Here is a 19,107-nt window from a genome sequence, read left to right as displayed (position 1 = left end):
ATCCTATGCCAACACAAATATAAGAAACAAAACATGTAAATGTATTGTGAAGTAACAATTTAATTTATTTTAAGCTTCGTCTGGTAACAATAAGATAATTTATCTATTCAACAACATGTCGTTTAGGATTTTAATTATTGTATTCTGTTAGTTTAAGTTAGATTAACTTAATTTATGACTAAATAGTTATTTTACTTTTAACACCCTCCTTACCTATTACGTACGCGCTGTTAACATTGGCTGAACTTCTGCTCGCTTCTGTATTGTAATTTCTCTGCGGAATAATATTCATCCTGTCAACTTTGCACGTGCGTAACTTTCTACTGGTTGACGGATCATCAGAATCGCTAAGCGTAGATGCCAGCTCTATATCAGACTGAACGAGACGCTCTGGAGAGAAGTTTAGGCGATTCATTTGATCGGAAAATGTTGGTGACAACCCTGAAACATTCAAAATTTGGTTTGGATTATATTATAAACTTGAGAAATACTATGTCAAATATACCTATGATACAGTTAAAAGCATAACCTTTATTAATAATTGAAGACACAAGTGGATGAAGGTGTTATGTTACATTTTATGACAAAGTCTTTTTATTGCGTGGATGAAGGTGTTATGTACCCATCTTTCATATGGATGTATCAGACATCTTAAAATAATCATTGATCTGGCATTACGGCAAGGGATGAAGGGACTATGTTACTTTATTTTTTTTAGTTTTAGTTTTATTTTGTTATTTTCTCTAGTGGATGTAGGTGTCATGTACACGTTTTTATAAATAAATTACACATTTGAAGATTTTAACAAACTATTTCTGACGTTAGTAAAATTGTGTGATCCTTAGTTACCACTTGAATACATCACTAGTTAAATTATCCTCTACTGAAAAAACATATAAAAAAAACTTTGACCTCAATTTACTCAAAACTTTGATTTTGTAACATAACTCCTTAATCCACTTGTGTCTTCAGTTCATTGTAGCGTAGCACAGTATGAATAATTGCGGATTCTCGATCTATTGTTTTTGTAAGGGCCAGATAAATAAATCAAACAAGCAATGCGAGACAGAACGAGGAAAAATCTTTGTTAATCACTGAATCATTTTTTTGGGAGTTAAGTTATCATGCTTCGAATTTATAGTAAGAATTTTTAGAGACAACTGCGGTGATCCGAGGCAAGTGCATGGATAGCAAAAAAACAGGTCTCCTGCCTCCTTCTTTCATCAACGTATCGGGCTTATTGCAGAAGCCATTCTTAAGAGATAATGTATTGAAGTGTCCTGTTATTTGTCGATGAATGCAAACGGCTTCAAAAATGTTAATAAACACAACCATTTTTTTAGCGTCTTATTTCTACGTCCACATGCTTTCAATGTCCTCTCACTGCCCCTGGGGTCAGCAACACACCCCAAGATTCCTTCAGCGCCCACAGGGAGGTGGAACGCCACTCTGAGAAACCGTGATCTGACATATTATGCTTAACAAAATAATTTTTCAAAAAAATAAACAAACCGAGCTGTGTCGCATCTAATGAATGAAATTGCTTGTGATGGAATGATGTAGAAGTGTTGGAACCATGATATGCTCTGGTTCCCATCTTCACTCCAAGTCTTCTGGGTAAGCTGCAACTCTCCGGCGACGACAGCACCTCGGAACTGCTTGCATTTGCGGCATCCATGGGATCGGGACACCAACATGTTTCTTTCTCTCTGCAATAATAAATTAAATGCCATATTAATTCAGTCTATGCATTATTAAGACACTTAGTAAGTTAGCACATTTTTTTTTATATATCTGTATTAAATATTAAATTTTATTAAAGTAAAAAATAAGACAACATTTTACTTTATAGTTAACTAGGATTGCCGCCAGATGGTGGTGTATTGATGAAGCACACAAAAGTTTGTTCATCTTTATTTACTCATGTTCACAAATTATTATGTAGATATTAAAGCATACATATTTTGAGAAACAAGTTAAACGTGCATTCAAATGAAAGATAAGTCCATGTGTTTTTCCATAAAGCCCGTTGTTATTATATGCAATAGAATAACAATGTTGTATTTAGTGTAATACAGTAGAATATAATTTTTTTATTGTGAGTCCGATTTATTTACTCACAAAGTCTAAATCAAAATACCTCATATAGTTAGATTACACAGTGACTTATTCAAAGGTGATTGTTTAATATTACGTATACTTTGTTACAGTACCTAACTATTTTCACTGTAAATTTGATTAGATGATGTTAGATAACTAGGTGACATGACCGGAACGGACGGAATATATTAGCATTGTAAAGGGGAGGTTAATAAGGATTAATTTCTCATTTAATCAATACACATACCCGGATTGGTAACCGTTCTTGTATGGTTTTTCATTTTCTTTATTTTGAAACTCCTCCAGTCTTCCTTCATGCATCACATTGTCCTTAGACTTCCTCCGTGCCACATTGAACTGACCGCGCACAGCCAAGTTATAACTGTCCTGGTAATTACTGCACTCCTCTAACCATGCCTCTGGAGCCTGCAATCCTGACGGATTTGCAACAGCTTCTTTGGAGTGAATTGGTTTTGTGTTTTCGCCCATCTCGTTGTGGTGTGATTTTTGAAGTGGAATACTGAACTCATCCGAGATGTTCAAAAGGGAATTTATATCAGCATGAAGTCGCATGTAGAATCGGTGATGGAGTGATGCCAACCAGAATGTAAAATAGCTCCTGTAATTATAATGAAAGTAAATATGCAGAACGAGACAAATACTTATAGGGATATCAAAAAATACAGAGATAGGTATACAAAGTATACACACTATAGATAGTATTTAGAAGCCTTCCAGGATGCCGGAATCCGGTTGATCTGCAGAACATGCAAGCTAGGTTGAAATTCTCTTCTGGAATCCGCAGCACTTGGCCGAGCCAGGTCTAACGTCATCTCTTCACTCTCAGCATGACGATAGGCTGCTTGGTGAGTTCTCTTATCTCCTCGTTACTCCTAAGGTCATACCACCGCACACCCAGTATCCGTCACGAAAATCTGTTTTCAAAGCTCAGTATACGGTTGTTCGGAGCTTTCGTGAGGTGCCATGATTTGCTACCGCAAAGCAGCACCGTCAGAATGTAAACGTCGACTAAGCGGCATTTGGTTTTGACCGAGTACAATCGTGAGTCCCAGACACCGTCACACAGTCCGCATCGAGTTGAATGGTGCTCCAGCCATTTCCATTCGGATAGCGAGCTTTCTCTGGAAAATGCCATCTCCCGTGATGTGTACCCCCAGGTATTTGAAGCTGTCGACGTTCTCGATGTTTTGTCCGTCGCTAATCACAGAGAAATCTGGATCAGGACAGGTGCTATTGCACAAAACATTGGTTTGAAAATCAATGTGAGACGAGTTGTCATCAGTTTTAGTGGTCAACGGCTGGTCAGCCTCAAGTGGGCACATTGACACCAGAAGATGTGTCCATAGCACATGACCTCCGGTCAATGCAGTGTCGGCTGTAGTTAATAGCAGGGGGCGAAGGGCGAGTGACCGGCGCCATAAAACTGGCATCTTGGCTAAGGGAAGGAAATCCCTGACAGAAAAACCCGGTTGAACCGACCTTCAGGGCCCTCATGGCTCAGGGCTTGGGAGCATTGGGCTAATCACCTAGTCTCCTTAAAAACAACCGATAAATATAACATCATCACGGCAGCCTCGTACGACAACCGGCTCTGTAAGCTCGCATCGACAGTGAATACCATTAAAGTGATTGATAAAACCGTAGCCGGGTAGTGGTACATAATGAGATGTAGAGATAGTTCATTTTATTCATTCACTCATATGATGGCAGGTTATCAATGATAGGAGAAGTGAAAATACTTCGGAAGACACTGTAATTTTTGATTTGCGCTGAACAAGATTTAAAACATTTCACATCTTATTATCCTATATTTGAATGATTAAATCAGAAAAAACTGTCCTATATCTGAGTAGCCACTTCTTTCAGTTACTCAGTGAATGGTTGACTAAAACCCACCCTTAAGTGATACCTCTTCACTATTCTTGTCCACCTACACGGGTAGGTAGGTCCTGTTCGACTGACTCTCTTTCATTTTAAGGTAGTTCGTGATATCACAGAGTGGACGTTTGGATGTTGCTGCTTCATACCCCATTTACACGTGTATGGATTTACTGCTAGTACGTATTATGGTGGCTATAAGAAAATGCACATGTAAACACGTATTATCGTGCAAGTTGCAGGATTGCATGCATGGTTAAAAAAAGTTCAGAAGCTTCTGAATTTTCACGCAATAATTGGTACTTGCATGGTGGGTTCGCATGCGCAGTAGAACGATATTGGCGAACCTATCGGAAGAAATACGGACTACACCGCACAGAATATTTTGACGATTACCGATTATTTATAAACTTGTCCGAACCTGTCTGAATCAATAGCACTATACGAGAACAACATCGCATCTCGCTTACGATTGAAGAATGAAATTAGAGAGACAGTCAGCACTTTTACGTGTAAATGGTCCTTTTGCTATAACCTGTTTTGAAATGGTAACTGACTGCCATTGGGCAGCTGCTCACTCATGACTTTCAAGTCATTTACGAACAACACAATATGTCTATTATCAAGTAATGTTTAACAATGAATGTAATATCATGAAATCAAAAATACTCACTTGTTCGACTCCATTTTAAGCTTCAATTTCAATCCGCCCTTGCTGGTATTTCCGGTTCCAGCTTTGTCGTTCGGGACAACATACAGTGTGCGTTTATTGTAGCAGAGTGTATGAATGTGTTGCCATGCCAAGCTTTGAAGGAGCACCCTGCTGTTGGTGTTGCCAGCATACGTATCTCGAGGTAGGGCGGATATGCAAGTGTTGCGAGAATACAAAATCATCCCACGCGGGGATATTGACAGCCACACGTCTCTGGCGTATCCATCTCGGGTTGCCTGCAAATTTAATATAAAATTATGAATCCATGCCTCTATAATATGTATAGCGCTTTTATTCTATCGACAGTATCGAAGATGTAGATAACAATAACCAAAAATCTTAGAAAAAGGGTGTATTGCTTTCATAAGGCTTGTAAACAGAGATACATAGATCTTCCAGATTAATTTATTGGTTGTATGGAATATCTATAATTAAAATAAAGTGAATTCTTCAGTAAGAATATAATATGAAAGTCAGAATATTGAAAGTAATTTAAAATCATGTATTAAATATCTACTGTTTTTTCTTGTACTGAATTCAAATTAATCATAGTTTTTTAATAGTTGTTATCATACTTTATTTGTGTTACTGTAATTCTACCATTTATCAGCAATCAAACACATGAAAAAATTCCAACATGTAGAGGTAATCCGGGTGTAATTCGACTGAGATATCTGACATAATTTCTATTTAATTAACTATTTTTTTTTTATTCAAACGAATAATTCACAAGATTTAAGAATATATCATTCTGATTATTGAACATTATATAATTTAGAAAAACACTTTCTGAGAGAGTATAGATACTATAACCAATAGAAAAAATCTTTTTTTGAAAAAAGTAAGCCACCCGGCCGGGAATCGAACCCTGCATCTCCACGGGTAAACGCCCCAAATCGGCGCATTTTATCCATTATGCTACGGTATGACATACTAATAGCGACAAATTTACAAACAACAAAGCGACAAATTGACAAAAAAAATTCCACGACGTCGGTTAGTAATCTAAGTAATAGTAAAATTGTTACCTACTTTGATTTAATAAACAAAAACCGATTGCCAAAGTAGCGTGATTTCGAAGAACACTAATGAGTAGGTATTACAGTGACCAATAGTTAGTATGTCATACCGTAGCATAATGGATAAAATGCGCCGATTTGGGGCGTTTACCTGTGGAGATGCAGGGTTCGATTCCCGGCCGGGTGGCTTACTTTTTTCAAAAAAAGATTTTTTCTATTGGTTATAGTATACTCTCTCAGAAAGTGTTTTTCTAAATTATATAATGTTCAATAATTTCTATAATAATAATGAATCAAAAACAATGTAGTTTTATAGATAATTCAATATTACTGCGATATAGTTGGTATAAAACATCATGAAATTCATTTCATGTGACATGGTGAATAAAGAAAATTTTAAATAAACGAAAATTAATAATATTTAGTCACTATTCTTTGCTATAAAACAAAATTCTCTCGGAAAATGCTGGAATATTTTGTATTCCACCAGGCAAGCCTGATAGCCTTTCAACATCTTATTTTATCGATCATTTCACTGAAGACTGTCATATAAACAGAACATTTGATATTTTAAATAATAAACCAGAAGATATAAGCATTAATATTTGGTTCTATATTATCATGCATGCATATTTGTCAAGGCAAAGCTTTTAATTGTTAATAATTAAACTTGTAGAATAGGTTCAGTGAGATACATATGAAAAACAAAGACAGGAAATAGTAAAAACATGACAAACAAAATATAAACCCGTGTTTAAGAACAATAAATTCCTTACCCAAATAGCAGTGTAAAAATGTGATCCATAGTCTTTAAATGTCTGAACTATCGAGATGAACTTTTCCTTTGCCTCTTCAGATGTCATATTCTTGTGAGATTCATGGGCCTGAAAAATTAAGTAAATATAATATTATATAATATATACCTACCCTTGGGTAACATTGATTTTTTATTATTGAAATATACTTGGACAGAGCATAATAGTCACGCATGGATTTACTATTGGCAGTAAAGTATACACTTCACAACCTGTCAAATAGCACCACACAATGACAACGAGTCTCATTTATGCTTGAAGAATGAATTTAAGATTCATTCAGCACTTTGGTGTGTATGCAGTTATTGTCATGATAGTTTTATTTACACACTATTGCTGGCAGTACATCCATAGATGTGTACAGGCGCTATAATAGACTAAATCTCAATATTGCAGTGGATACATTTTGCAGAATTGAAAACACGATTGTGATTTTTCAATAAGTATCGTCATTGGAATCTAGATAGACCACCTACAACATAGTATGTATTACAATGTAACGTAATATATTGTATATGCCAATATTTATGTGGACTTGTGCTTGCAGAATATGCCAACAATAATCCAAAGGTACGAATGTGAATTTGCTATATTGAAAATTTTGCAATGTGTAGGTAGAGATCATTCTTGAACACATTCATTGTACCTTATTGATCAATGTTAACTTAGTAAGATGTCAATGAGAAGCGTCATTTATGAAAGCACTTATATTAATTTTCAATTACATGTAGATTCCTAATAAGTTGATATTTTTAGACATATTGCTATGATTGGTTTTTTGAATAGTTTATGTTATTGAATTTAGTCGGAAGTAATGATTTCCTTGTATTCAACACATTACAACTTTTATATTTTAGTCTATCCGTTATGAGCGATATGTAGTGAAGCAAGAGCCGAAGTATAGAGATATACGTGAAATGGAAGGATAATTTGCAGTAAGCGGAGCAATGAACACGAAACCAGGAAATGTCACGGAGAGTTAAGGCTTTCGACATGAGATGAAAATCAAAATTCCTTGGACTGACCATGTGTCGGGGGCTTTCAAACAAATGGAATGGGACTGAGAAGTTCTGCGTAATATCAAAACTAGAAAACTACAGGACGTTGCTTACATTATCAGAGAACAAAATTACAGTATTTTATAACTTGTTATCCAAAGAGATATTAATGGTAAATGTAGCAGAGGACAACGATTTATTTTGTGGCTAAAGAACTTTTGTGATTGGAATGAGTGCAACACCACCGAACTGTTCCGTGAAGCAGATGATAGAGCAAATAGTGGCCAACCTCCGATAGAGGATAGAACAACAGAAGAAGGAAGCATAAAGATGCCTATACAAGACTAATGCGTCAATTACATTGAGCTACTTTACGAGCTGCTTGTTGGCGAATTTACGATCTGCCTGTAAAGTCGCCCAGTGTCATCATCGAACAAACTAACAAGCAGATTGTAAACAATCTACCGAGAAAAGTTGAAAGCCGGTCAACTTTACACGCTACACGCCGGCGTGTGGGCCTACTGCGTCTGCGCAGTAGAGCGTAGTAGCAACCTCTCGGTAAAAAAACGAACTACGTTCTGTCAAAATAGTCGCTGGCTTGTGGCTTCTCAGCAAATGGAAAGTTTTGTGTGTCATCATCACAATCGCAGTAGCTGAATCGCCCGCTTTTAAATTCGCCAACAAGCAATTCGTAAAGTAGCTCAATGTAATTGACGCTTAAGGAGAGATTTTTAACCCAACCGACCAACACGCTCATAGTGCAAAAAATTCGTATTGTACTGAAATATATTTCAGTTACGACCACTCTTAAAGAGATTGTATAATATTTAAAAAGATACAATGAATTCATACAATTATTAAGGTCATGAGCGTAGTTTGATTTACCTGTTTCACCTGGACACGTACTTCAGCATCATCTTCAGAATACGATCCTTCGGGAAGATAATGCTCCATCAAATAATAATCACCGGAACAGTGTTCCTGTAGGAATAGATAATAATAATAATATGAGATATCAATATGAACACTACATATACCATAGTGTTATAATTAGATCAACATACATATTATTATATTGACAAGCATTTAAAAGTTTTTATATTGAAAAATGTTTCCATAATACAGAACCATTCTATATTATATATGCTACAAAATATTTCCATCTTCTAAGACGCTGTCATTAAAATTCGCGATGATATTTGTCTCTTCTGTAGGGCGCTCCCAACTTAGGGTTTGTCTTGAATTTGTGAATATGCATCTAGCTTGTAAAATTCACATCTGGTGTATAATAGCGATAAATCTGATGTTTTTTGACATTGCAAACACCTTAAAACTTCTCAAAAAAAGGCTAGAATATAACATAATATTAACTAGAAAATCAACACGCTGACGTTTTGTAAGTACCTTATAACTAATACAATAAATATTACATAGAATATTTTTGTTATGACTAAATTTAGTCACTTTATTTAATGTTTAGTCGTGTCATTATTTTAGACTTATTTACTAGATGTGAAACAATATGCTTCTTCAATCTTAGTTGTCATAAAAATAATGACGATAATTTTTCTCATGGAAATGTTCAGAAAGAGAAAATTTGGTATATTTTTCTGTCACCTAGCTTTTTTTTCTTAACCATTCTGGTATATTTTTGTGAATTTTGGCAACACTAGTTTTTCAAAACACATGTAAATGAAATGTAAAATATGTTAAATTGGAGTAACTCTTACACTGTTTGTGTTTCAAGTTAGTAATATCATTACCTTGATATGATTAAAATGAAGGTAGCTATTTCTTCACACAATTTAAAACACCTCAGATAGTGAGGTCATAAAGAATTATCCAGATGAAGGACACAGGATCATCAAACTGTCAGTAGCTTACTAGGTTAACAGCACTTGCCCCATAAACTGTAGCATAAGGAAGATGTCTAATTGAATCCCACTCAGCCAAAGAATTTTCTGTTGTGTATGTTTCTGAAGCCTTTCAAAATTATTTAATAATGTTTGATGCTGGCATATTATGGTAAATTATGGATTCTGTCTTCACCGCTGACGTGACTTGACCTCATCTTACAGTGATGCTAATAAGAGCTACGTGTTGACATGGCATGACCTTATACCTGCTCTATGTTCTATGTGAAGTAGTTGAGAAAGTGATATAAATATACCCTGTGACTGTAGTTTCCGAATTCAGCTTGCAATGCGAATCCGGCAAGTTCTACGAGCTGTGGTAGCTGCAATGTTATCTGCCCCTCTACCACCGAACGCCTCAGCTGCAAGTAAACCCAGCCCCGCCATGCTCCACCCCTGGAAATTCAAATTCAAGTGTTGATATCAAAGAAAAACATAATAATATGGATGTAGATGCCCGTGTAGATTCAAACCTAATTCACTTTTTTGTGTTTCTTCTACTATTTCTGTGTTTCCGGGGCAAAAGGTTTTATGTCACTTTTGACAAAAATTAGATTTTTATCCTACAGAATACTGCTTTTTTTGTATACAATTTTGTCAAGTTAATAAATAAAAATGAAAACATGTCAGGGAAATTTATCCTAAGTCAATTTAAAAGCTTAAAATTCATTTTATTATTTGAAACAATATTAAATACCTACATAATATCAAGGATTTATTAACTTGCATAAAAGAAATGCCAATGAACCACACAAGAGCATTTTGAAAGTTACCTTTTCCCTAACACCACAGATTTTTTCGAGACTTAGAAGATTTTGAAACATAAGATATTTATATCAGATTTATTTACTGATAAATAAAATTTAAAAATAAAGATAAAAAAAAAGATTAAACTAAAGTTCATATCGACTAAGAATTAAATTAAAATGCATATAATATAGGTACAGACTCCTTTGTATGTATGATTCAATCTCTTTTTCATGCGTTTGATGAATGTTTAATAATAGAACTTCATCGCTTTTTGACAATTTGATGTTTGAATAGTATGGTTTATGTGGTTTATGGTAAATTGAGTGATGGTTTTTATGGAGGGAAGTTTGTTTGGCATGATGGTTGGAAAATGTTAATTATGTTAAGTCAATTCTGTATTGTTTTTTCTTATGAATTCTTGGTTTACAATCCAATCATAAATTTCTTCTTCTTTTTTTTTAAGAATTATTAATAACCATGTCCTTGCTCTTTCGTACAAGGTGGTTGTTAGTAATTTTGAACGATCACAAACACCCAGGCTTTAAGAAAAACACATAAATATAGTGTCCTGACCGGGAATCAAACCCAGAACTCTCGGGTGGGAGGCAACGCCTTACGCACTGCACCACGAGAGCCGCCCAATTTCTTCTATTATATTATTGTCAACCCCACACAATTACTTAGGTGCTTATCGACAAATTCCAGGTTCATTAATAGTTTAGATGGGCAGTCTACAATATTGAAAGATAAGCCATTTTCCATGATAAATAAAAAAATTGAAGAACTGTGTCGACAAATGAATATTAAACTGTGATGTTGCACATGGGGCTGAATGGAAAACATTATTTGAGATTCAATTCTGTATTGAAATGTTTACCTTACAGCTTTTGACAAATTCGCCGGCATAAAGAACTTAATCCTCAAAAAGAGCGAAAGATTTGCGTCATCTTCTGTCGGCAATTTCTTGGGATTTTTCTTCTTCACAGAATTGCTTCCCAGCCAATTCTCTGGAGCAACTTTCTTGATCCTATATTCATCAGGCAGGAAAATAAAATCCCCACCAACCAAAGCCGATATTCCCAGCATAAAATTATGCTCGAACCGCTCCGATTGTATAATCGCCTGAAACGTAAACGGTGATATTTTTGAAATAAGTACTAAATTATCATTATCTCTTGTAAATAATTTATGTATAAGAAGTTTCTTTATTTTTGATATTATAGCGCATAATCCTCACAATTTTGGAGATTGACTAAATAGTTTTGAATCACAATAAATTCGGAAATATGTTTTCCCCATTGATTGATGATTTGACATTCATGTGTCCACAATTGGTACGAAAAATCATGATCCCACTCATTGCCGACTCAAGTAGAAAGCCGATACATTCACAACGACTGGTCCTACTTTTCCGCCCCTCCCGCTGTTCTCTATGTATGAACTGTCATTGCCTATCATTTTTCTATAGAGTGCTATACTGACTTGTGCATACTGACGCGCCTGTCGTGTTCACACAGGGAATGGTTTGATTTGAATAGCTAAGTTAGATGATAATTAATAATACACTAGCATTAACACACCTTCTACAAATGTAATGAATAGATCAATGCTACATATTTTCTTTATCAATGCTACATATTAGATTAATCGATATTACCACCGGTTTTTGTGTGAAGGACTAGTCTGACTTTGACAGCTGATGAATAACAGGAATGTATATTATTTATTAATAACACTGATAGTTAATATATTTGATTTGAGAATTTTTTATAATTAAATTTGAAACGAGAAAGGCCGAATCAATATGTCAAGCAATCTGGGATCTGATTTTGACAGCTGAAAAGTGGACCACTCATTACTTGTGCAAAAAGTTATGATCAGGCTTTATTAATCTAAATATGGCGGTGTCCTACCATATTATGTCTAATATGCCCCTTGGAGAATTATTTATTTAAGTTATACATAATTGCATTTTAGGAACCACACAGGTAGACATATCATAGGTACGTAAGTTTTTTTAGCATAACCATGAGTTACCAACTTGCTTGTTTATTTATTATTTTAAATCGTCAATTCATGGGAATGAATGGTTTGTTTGAGCCTCAGTATTGAGACTAGAGACGTCAAATAAATATTAATACTTTGAAGTATCGATACTTTCTTTCAATACAATACTGATACTTTTTCTTTCGATTTGACATCCCTAATTATTGTGACAATGCCGAAATTTGATTTGATATAAAAAGAATTTCAATTTATAGTTAGGTACCTAGGTACCTACACATATTTATTTTTTATAAAAATTACGTTTTTTTAAATAAATAAACATAACTATGAGTTATTATATATATAAAATTATTTTTATTACATTAGAGCTAGCTGTTTAGCATTAAAATAACACGTAAGTGAATTACAATCTTAATAAAGGTATCTTTATCGTAGTAGATTTTTGGGTTTCCACCGTGTGTCCTTCTTTCTTCGGCGTTTCGGGCTCGTTGCAGAGGCCATTATCAAGAGATGAATGAAGGACACACGGTGGAAACCCAAAAATCTACTACGATAAAAAACAACCGCGAAAGCCTCAAACATATAAGGTATCTTTAATCAAATCTTTAAATATAGGTACTATAATATTATTAAAATTCCATGAAACCCCTTATATTTTTTCTGACGAATTAATTGCATCATTTACATCAAAGAAAATCGCTACACAATGTAATGATTCTCCATAACAAATTATTGATTGTTATTTTGATGAATTGTCTTGACCTTGATATGTCAATTAATGAAAGAAACATTCTGTAATGTCATCATAATATTCTTGCTTTAAATTGAACAGGTTTTGGAATAATTTCCAAATTCAAAAACAATATTTCTTGTCCGCATTTTTTTGTAATGTAATGTAATGGCGGATATTAGTTTTAGATTGTGTGCTGTAGACTCGACATTAATTAATAATATAATAATTATGCTAAAAAAGAAAGCGTAGAATATTCTTTCAGCTTAAAATATCGTAGAGAAAACCGACGATAATTTATTTTAAAGCACTAATTACACGAGGTTGCGGCCGTGCATGTAACGAGCGTGCGAGGTCAAAATACGGAGAGCGATTTGCGAGAAAATATCAGGCGCACAGCCCGGCGCGAGAGGTATACAAATCGAGCTCGGCAAAAAAACGAATTAATACTAAGTGGGTGGGTATGTGTGTTTGTCCGTTTTTTAGTATAACAAAACTCTTGCCTGGAATACTTCGCCTGCTGTCGCGGTATTAGGGTCGCATGCCACATCGATTCTCTGACCGTTTAGCAGGATAACGACCACTGTTCTTCTGTCGCCCTGCTGCTGAAAAAATCGAATGACACAATCAATATTGATGATGGACATCAGAGAGGAAGCTGAAAATAAAATTCAACAAAGATAGACTGTCAAATCGTTTCAAATTGAATCAAAGACAGTAATTAAGGGTCTTAAATATTAAATACACTAAAAATCAATGATTTTTACGGTTGTTTTTTTATAGCTGAAAACATTGTCGACAATTAAATTTAATAACCACTTATGAGACCAATATTTTTTTCTCAATAATCACCGAAAACTTACTTAAATCATTATGAAAATTAATATCCCTGTATGATAGTACTTACGTATTATGAAACTCACATGAAAATTAAAAAAAAAACTTGATGCATAATATTTATTTCCGTAGGTACTTTCTTTCCTGCAATCCAATCAGCAGAGCGAGTCGTGCGAATGACATAAACTTAAAAAAAGCGGGAAAAATGCCTCCGTGGCTGACATGGAAATTCATTGCGATAATTTAAATTTGCAGTCCCCCTCGTTGGGTTACTACTGTATGTATGCGTGGTTCTATTTTATAAGCTGAAAAATAGAAACAACAGTACCTCAGCGACAACGGAGTATACCTACACCCATTAAAATTATTTATATTGTCTATTATATATTTGTATTGCATCTTTACATCATGTCCCGTTTTATGATGCCAATCCATCAAAAGAGAGTATCATCAAAATTTGGTATTGTGGTATTGGTAGGTATCACGCGCCATTTAAAGCAAATTAAATATTAACACGCGCTGTTTTACATGCTGTTTCAAAAAGAAAATCGCGAGCTGTCAAACATCTTCGTACTAATCAAATAAAATGGCTCACAGTTGAAATAGTGGACTGAATACTCGTTTCTTAAAATAATTGGTAGGTCAAATCAAGTGGATATATCAAATTTATAAAAGAGAATGATTGGGCATTGAGATGATACCTAGTAATAATAAATTAAACTAATTTATATACCTACATATTATAGTATCGTTGCATATTAGATGTAGATAAAATAATATTAAATATAATAATTATAAAATTACGATGGAAAGTTTTACCAAATTTAAACTAAACTTCTTGTTGACAAAAGAATTATTTAAAAAAACTGCTATAACCACGAATATCGTATGGACCCTAAATATAGCTATATCCTTAATTTTAAAACGATTACGTTTACAATACAATAAGACACGTAACATCACAAACATAGACCCGTCCAAACCAATCCGCCTAACACAACACTCGGTGTTAATCGAGCGTATCACAAAGCCTTAAGTTTGTGTGAAGCATTAGCAGTTTTTTTACGGCCTGGGAATGTCTCAGGACTAGATCTCCAAGAGGTCACCACGCACTCAAGTGTGCTTTGACTAATTTTACTTGAACATAGAGGAATCCTCATTAACGGCGAATAGCACAATATTACAATGTCTCGAAGGCAAAAGTAATGATAAGCTGGTTTACTGAACCACAAGAGGCTTATTAATGACACTTAGATTGAGTGGATCAATAACTACGGATATCTCGGACAACAAATGTCAATGTATGGATGAGATTGCTTGCAGAACGAAACTGACAAGAAGCGAATTTGGGCGCCTGAATAGTATCTTCAAAAGCGACCTCTCATTGTGTCTAAAGCGTAAAGTATTCAACCGATGTGTGTTCCCAGTGCTCACGTATTCATGTGCAACATAGACCCTTGATGTAAGAGAAGTCCAAAAACTTCAAATAGGTACCGCTATGTGACATAGGAATATGTTGGACATAACGCGGAAAGACCACAAGATAAACCAAAGTAGAAAAGAGTACGCGATGTGATAGAGGTCACCTAACTGACGAAATATCAATGGGCTGTCATGTCGCCGACGCCTTTAACCCCAGTGGATCGGCGGCTCTCGTGGTGCAGTGCGTAAGGCGCTTGCCTTCCACCCGAGAGTTCCTGGGTTCGATTCCCGGTCAGGACACACGATATTTATGTGTTTTTCTCAAAGCCTGGGTGTTTGTGATTGTTCAAAATTACTAACAACCACCTTGTACGAAAAAGCAAGGACATGGTTATTTTTTATATAATATATTATAAAAACCCCAGTGGATCGACGTACTCATAAATTCCAGCGGAAGTACTTGTCGGCGTACCTATAACTAGGGACCAAGAATAGTGAAAAGAGTTATGGGAGGTGTTCAACCAGCAGTGGATTGACCTCGGTTAATGACGATGATATTAAAATATTTTATATGTTGATTCCCAGAATGAGAAAAAAACAGGGCATCATAACGACATATTATACAAATTTATTTAGTAGTATAGTCTATTTCTCGTTTGTCCTGGCTTAAATCACAAAATAATATATCTCAAATTATTCATTGTCGAACTTTATACGGCATTCGGGGTCAGTCATTTTAAAAGGACATTATCATGAGTGATATATATATATCAAAAGTGATAATTCCACAAATTTATTAGTTCGGTTGAATTGGTAGTCGGATAAAATATATGGTAAGTATTGCATTGTTAATAAATACACAAGATGTGACGTCTTTCTTTGGCTACTTACGTACGTACTGAAATTTACGTTTTTTTATTTAAATAAATTTTAAATAAGTCACGGAAAAAAGTGCTAATACTAATTTGATCATTAGCCTTCTTCATTTTTATATAATATTTAAGCTTTATTTGATAGAAAAAGGTTTTCTTTAACGCGTTTGGTTGAAGCACAGGTTCAAAAAGTATAGGTAGGTCTCTGCCCTTTTCGTGTCTCTCTTTTGAGAGAGCGAGAGGTCTGTAACGAATAATTAATATAATTAAAAAGTTAAATAGACTAAGGGGGCCATTTTACATGTCAACGTAAAAATTTGCAGCTCTGCTTTATTCGAGAAATTTCGACCGAGGCGAAAAACATCGCAAACAAAACGCGAAGAAAATTCGAGTGGTTATAATTTTTAATTGTGCCTATAAACAAGACGCGAGTGCGTTTAATGATTTCTAGAAGCGATTAATCGTTAAGTGTTGACTTATAATTGTGCGCAATGAACTTTTAAACGCTGCGTTTAAGGGCGGGTTTAAAATTGATTAATGGTTATTACGACAAACGCACATTTATCGTTTGAAAAATGAAATGTTAAAGAAAACCACAAGACGTTATCACTAAATAAATCACCTTTCATTGATTCGTTACATTTTTCATAAATCATTACGTATAAAGGTATAAAGATAATCATACGTACATATTTCTAGAATGTTGGTGTTTCAAACTATATTTTTGTGTGATTAAAATGTTATTTAAAAATCGGCAGTTCTCTGCATTGAACAAAGTGTGCATACAGAATAGTTTTAGATTTTATTCATAGATATCAATGTTTTTAAAACACTACATTTGACAGATTTATATTCTGAAAGTTAATTAAAGACGACTCCTTCACTAGGACTAGGCGATCCACGGAAGCAACAGCCGAAGAAAGTCAAAGGTTTAATTTTGGCAGACAGACGACTGAAGATTTTTCGAAATTGCTATCGCGGCAGGTACCTACGTTTCGGAAAATATTTCACGAAACTTTGAAATATCCAGGAGAGTGTTTGATGTAGTTCTTGTCATACCTATTTAGATTTAATGTTTTAGCAGGTACCTATAGCTTAGGGTGGACGTAAAGCTTTGGAGATTCGACATAAATAGTGCACACTATACTTTGTCAGTCGTAACTTATTTGTTTTCATTAAACTAAAAATGCAAATTGCAGATGGTGATGGTGAGTTTTTTAAATTTAATTAAACTCTGCCCAAGCCAAATCATAATAGTGGAGGTAGGCTGTGGAGATTCGACAAAAATAGTGCACACTTTGTCAGTAACCCTAATTTATTTTCATTGAACTAAGAATAACAATAAAAAAAACCCTGCAATGTTTAGTGTGCACTATTTATTCCGGACCTTAACAGCCTACCTCCACCCTTCGCCACTGATATACCTATATATATATTTACATCAGAAGTGAGGATATTATATTATTTGGAAGCTTCAAAATATATATGAACAATTAAATTAATATACGAATATGTCTATTATTTTTAAGAATTTCAAAAAAATTTGAGCATCATGCATAATTCACAATAGTAAGTATTATAATATTATGTAACTTAGAAGTAATTTAAGACAACTTGGCTATCTATGCACCTAGACTCATTGTATCCTCGGTCTATCAGTTTATCACAGTGGCGAAGACTCCATACTAGGCGATTATTTAAAGCCTACCTTCTTAAGAAAAATAATTTTTATTTTCATGTTGACGTATTTATATAATCACAAATAATAATATATTCAATATGCCCAAAGACATCTATCGTATAATTGTCATAATTTTACGATCTTTTCACATATTTCAATAAGCACCATCTATGGAATCTCTCGAAAGTTTAAAAAAATAGAACACACCACGTTTCGCTTCACATATTGTATAGGATTATTTTCGCGTGAATCGACGGATTTTTCAATATGAAGTTTTTTTGTCATTATTTCAAAATGTCTGGCGTCCCGCATACAAATGTACAAGCTGTTTCGTTAGCGCTTATGTTGCGAGAGCACATTTATTCAAAATAATTAATAAGAAGATAATAAAAAAAATAATTTCTATGGGATTCAATCACGTAAATAAGTACTGATTGTTTATAAAAATATAAAATAATTTATCTCGTGATCTTTATTTATTTATTAGTTCACTCATTAGACAATTTAGATATCTGATATTGTACCTACCCAAGTCTGTGTTTTAAATATAGAAGTATTTTAAAATGTCTAGTTTTACGGGTTAAATTATAAATTGTTATGGAACATAATAATAATATATATACAACGGATATTTTTATAGATGATAGGTAATATATTTTGAGCGTATGTTACGTTTATAAATGTTTAGGAAAATACATAAGTAATTCAAACTAACTGCTTATTTTTATGAACTAATTATAACAAACCAATTAAGCTTTTGAAATTTCTTCGTTTTAGCGTACCTATTCATCAGTAGTAATATTGGGTTATCTTCTTATTTCCCGCAAATATATCTGACAAGCATGGTTACTCCCACAGCCTACCTCTTTCAAAAAGTCACCCTTCGCCACTGGTTTATCAAGTATACTGGGTAAAAGGCATCAAAACCTGTCGCTGGCCATTAATTGAATAACTCTGAAATCTAATACAATCGTCGTTTACCGCTCGCTTAGATTGTAAAGTTAATTTATAAATTTGACAGCGCGCGGAAGCGGTATAATCAGACGCGAGAGGTGATTGATTTCCTTTTGATCTGGTATTTGGGGAACGGCGTACAAGAAATACAAAAACTAAATAAGATGGTATCGGTCCCCCGGCGAAGATTGATGGACCTTTGGGGTATCTTCTTCTTCGGATGGGGGCAATAAAAAGCAGCTTTTTTGACAAATCCACGTCACGCTATTTACGCGTTTAGTAGCGTTCGTTTATGCACAATAATAACAATTTTACATCTTTCGCTTATGTCTGTCGTAGGGATAATTTGGCGTTGTTGTTTTGTCAAATAGATCAGTGATTCTCGAGATTTATTAACG

General features: G+C 34.4%; 1 protein-coding gene across 1 annotated transcript in view; it reads right to left on the bottom strand.

Moving 5' to 3' along the window:
- The window catches only part of LOC147078360 (tyrosine-protein phosphatase non-receptor type 13-like), a 555,499-nt gene that overhangs the window by 3,190 nt on the left and 533,202 nt on the right, over positions 1–19,107 (bottom strand). Inside the window, exons 4-12 of the mRNA XM_085958875.1 lie at positions 13,447–13,548; positions 11,084–11,328; positions 9,714–9,852; positions 8,429–8,524; positions 6,507–6,614; positions 4,673–4,947; positions 2,348–2,719; positions 1,513–1,709; positions 214–441 (exon numbers count right to left, since the gene is read on the bottom strand). Of these exons, the coding sequence (XP_085815001.1) occupies positions 214–441; positions 1,513–1,709; positions 2,348–2,719; positions 4,673–4,947; positions 6,507–6,614; positions 8,429–8,524; positions 9,714–9,852; positions 11,084–11,328; positions 13,447–13,548 (1,762 nt within the window). The remainder of the gene's footprint in view (positions 1–213; positions 442–1,512; positions 1,710–2,347; positions 2,720–4,672; positions 4,948–6,506; positions 6,615–8,428; positions 8,525–9,713; positions 9,853–11,083; positions 11,329–13,446; positions 13,549–19,107) is intronic.

The sequence above is a fragment of the Rhyacophila brunnea genome, unplaced genomic scaffold, assembly GCF_057557595.1.
Source record: "Rhyacophila brunnea isolate RB1 unplaced genomic scaffold, BYU_Rbru_1.0 scaffold_11, whole genome shotgun sequence".
NCBI classification, from domain to species: domain Eukaryota; kingdom Metazoa; phylum Arthropoda; class Insecta; order Trichoptera; family Rhyacophilidae; genus Rhyacophila; species Rhyacophila brunnea.
Note: the sequence above shows the minus strand (reverse complement) of the source record. Positions and strands in the feature narration are given on the sequence as shown.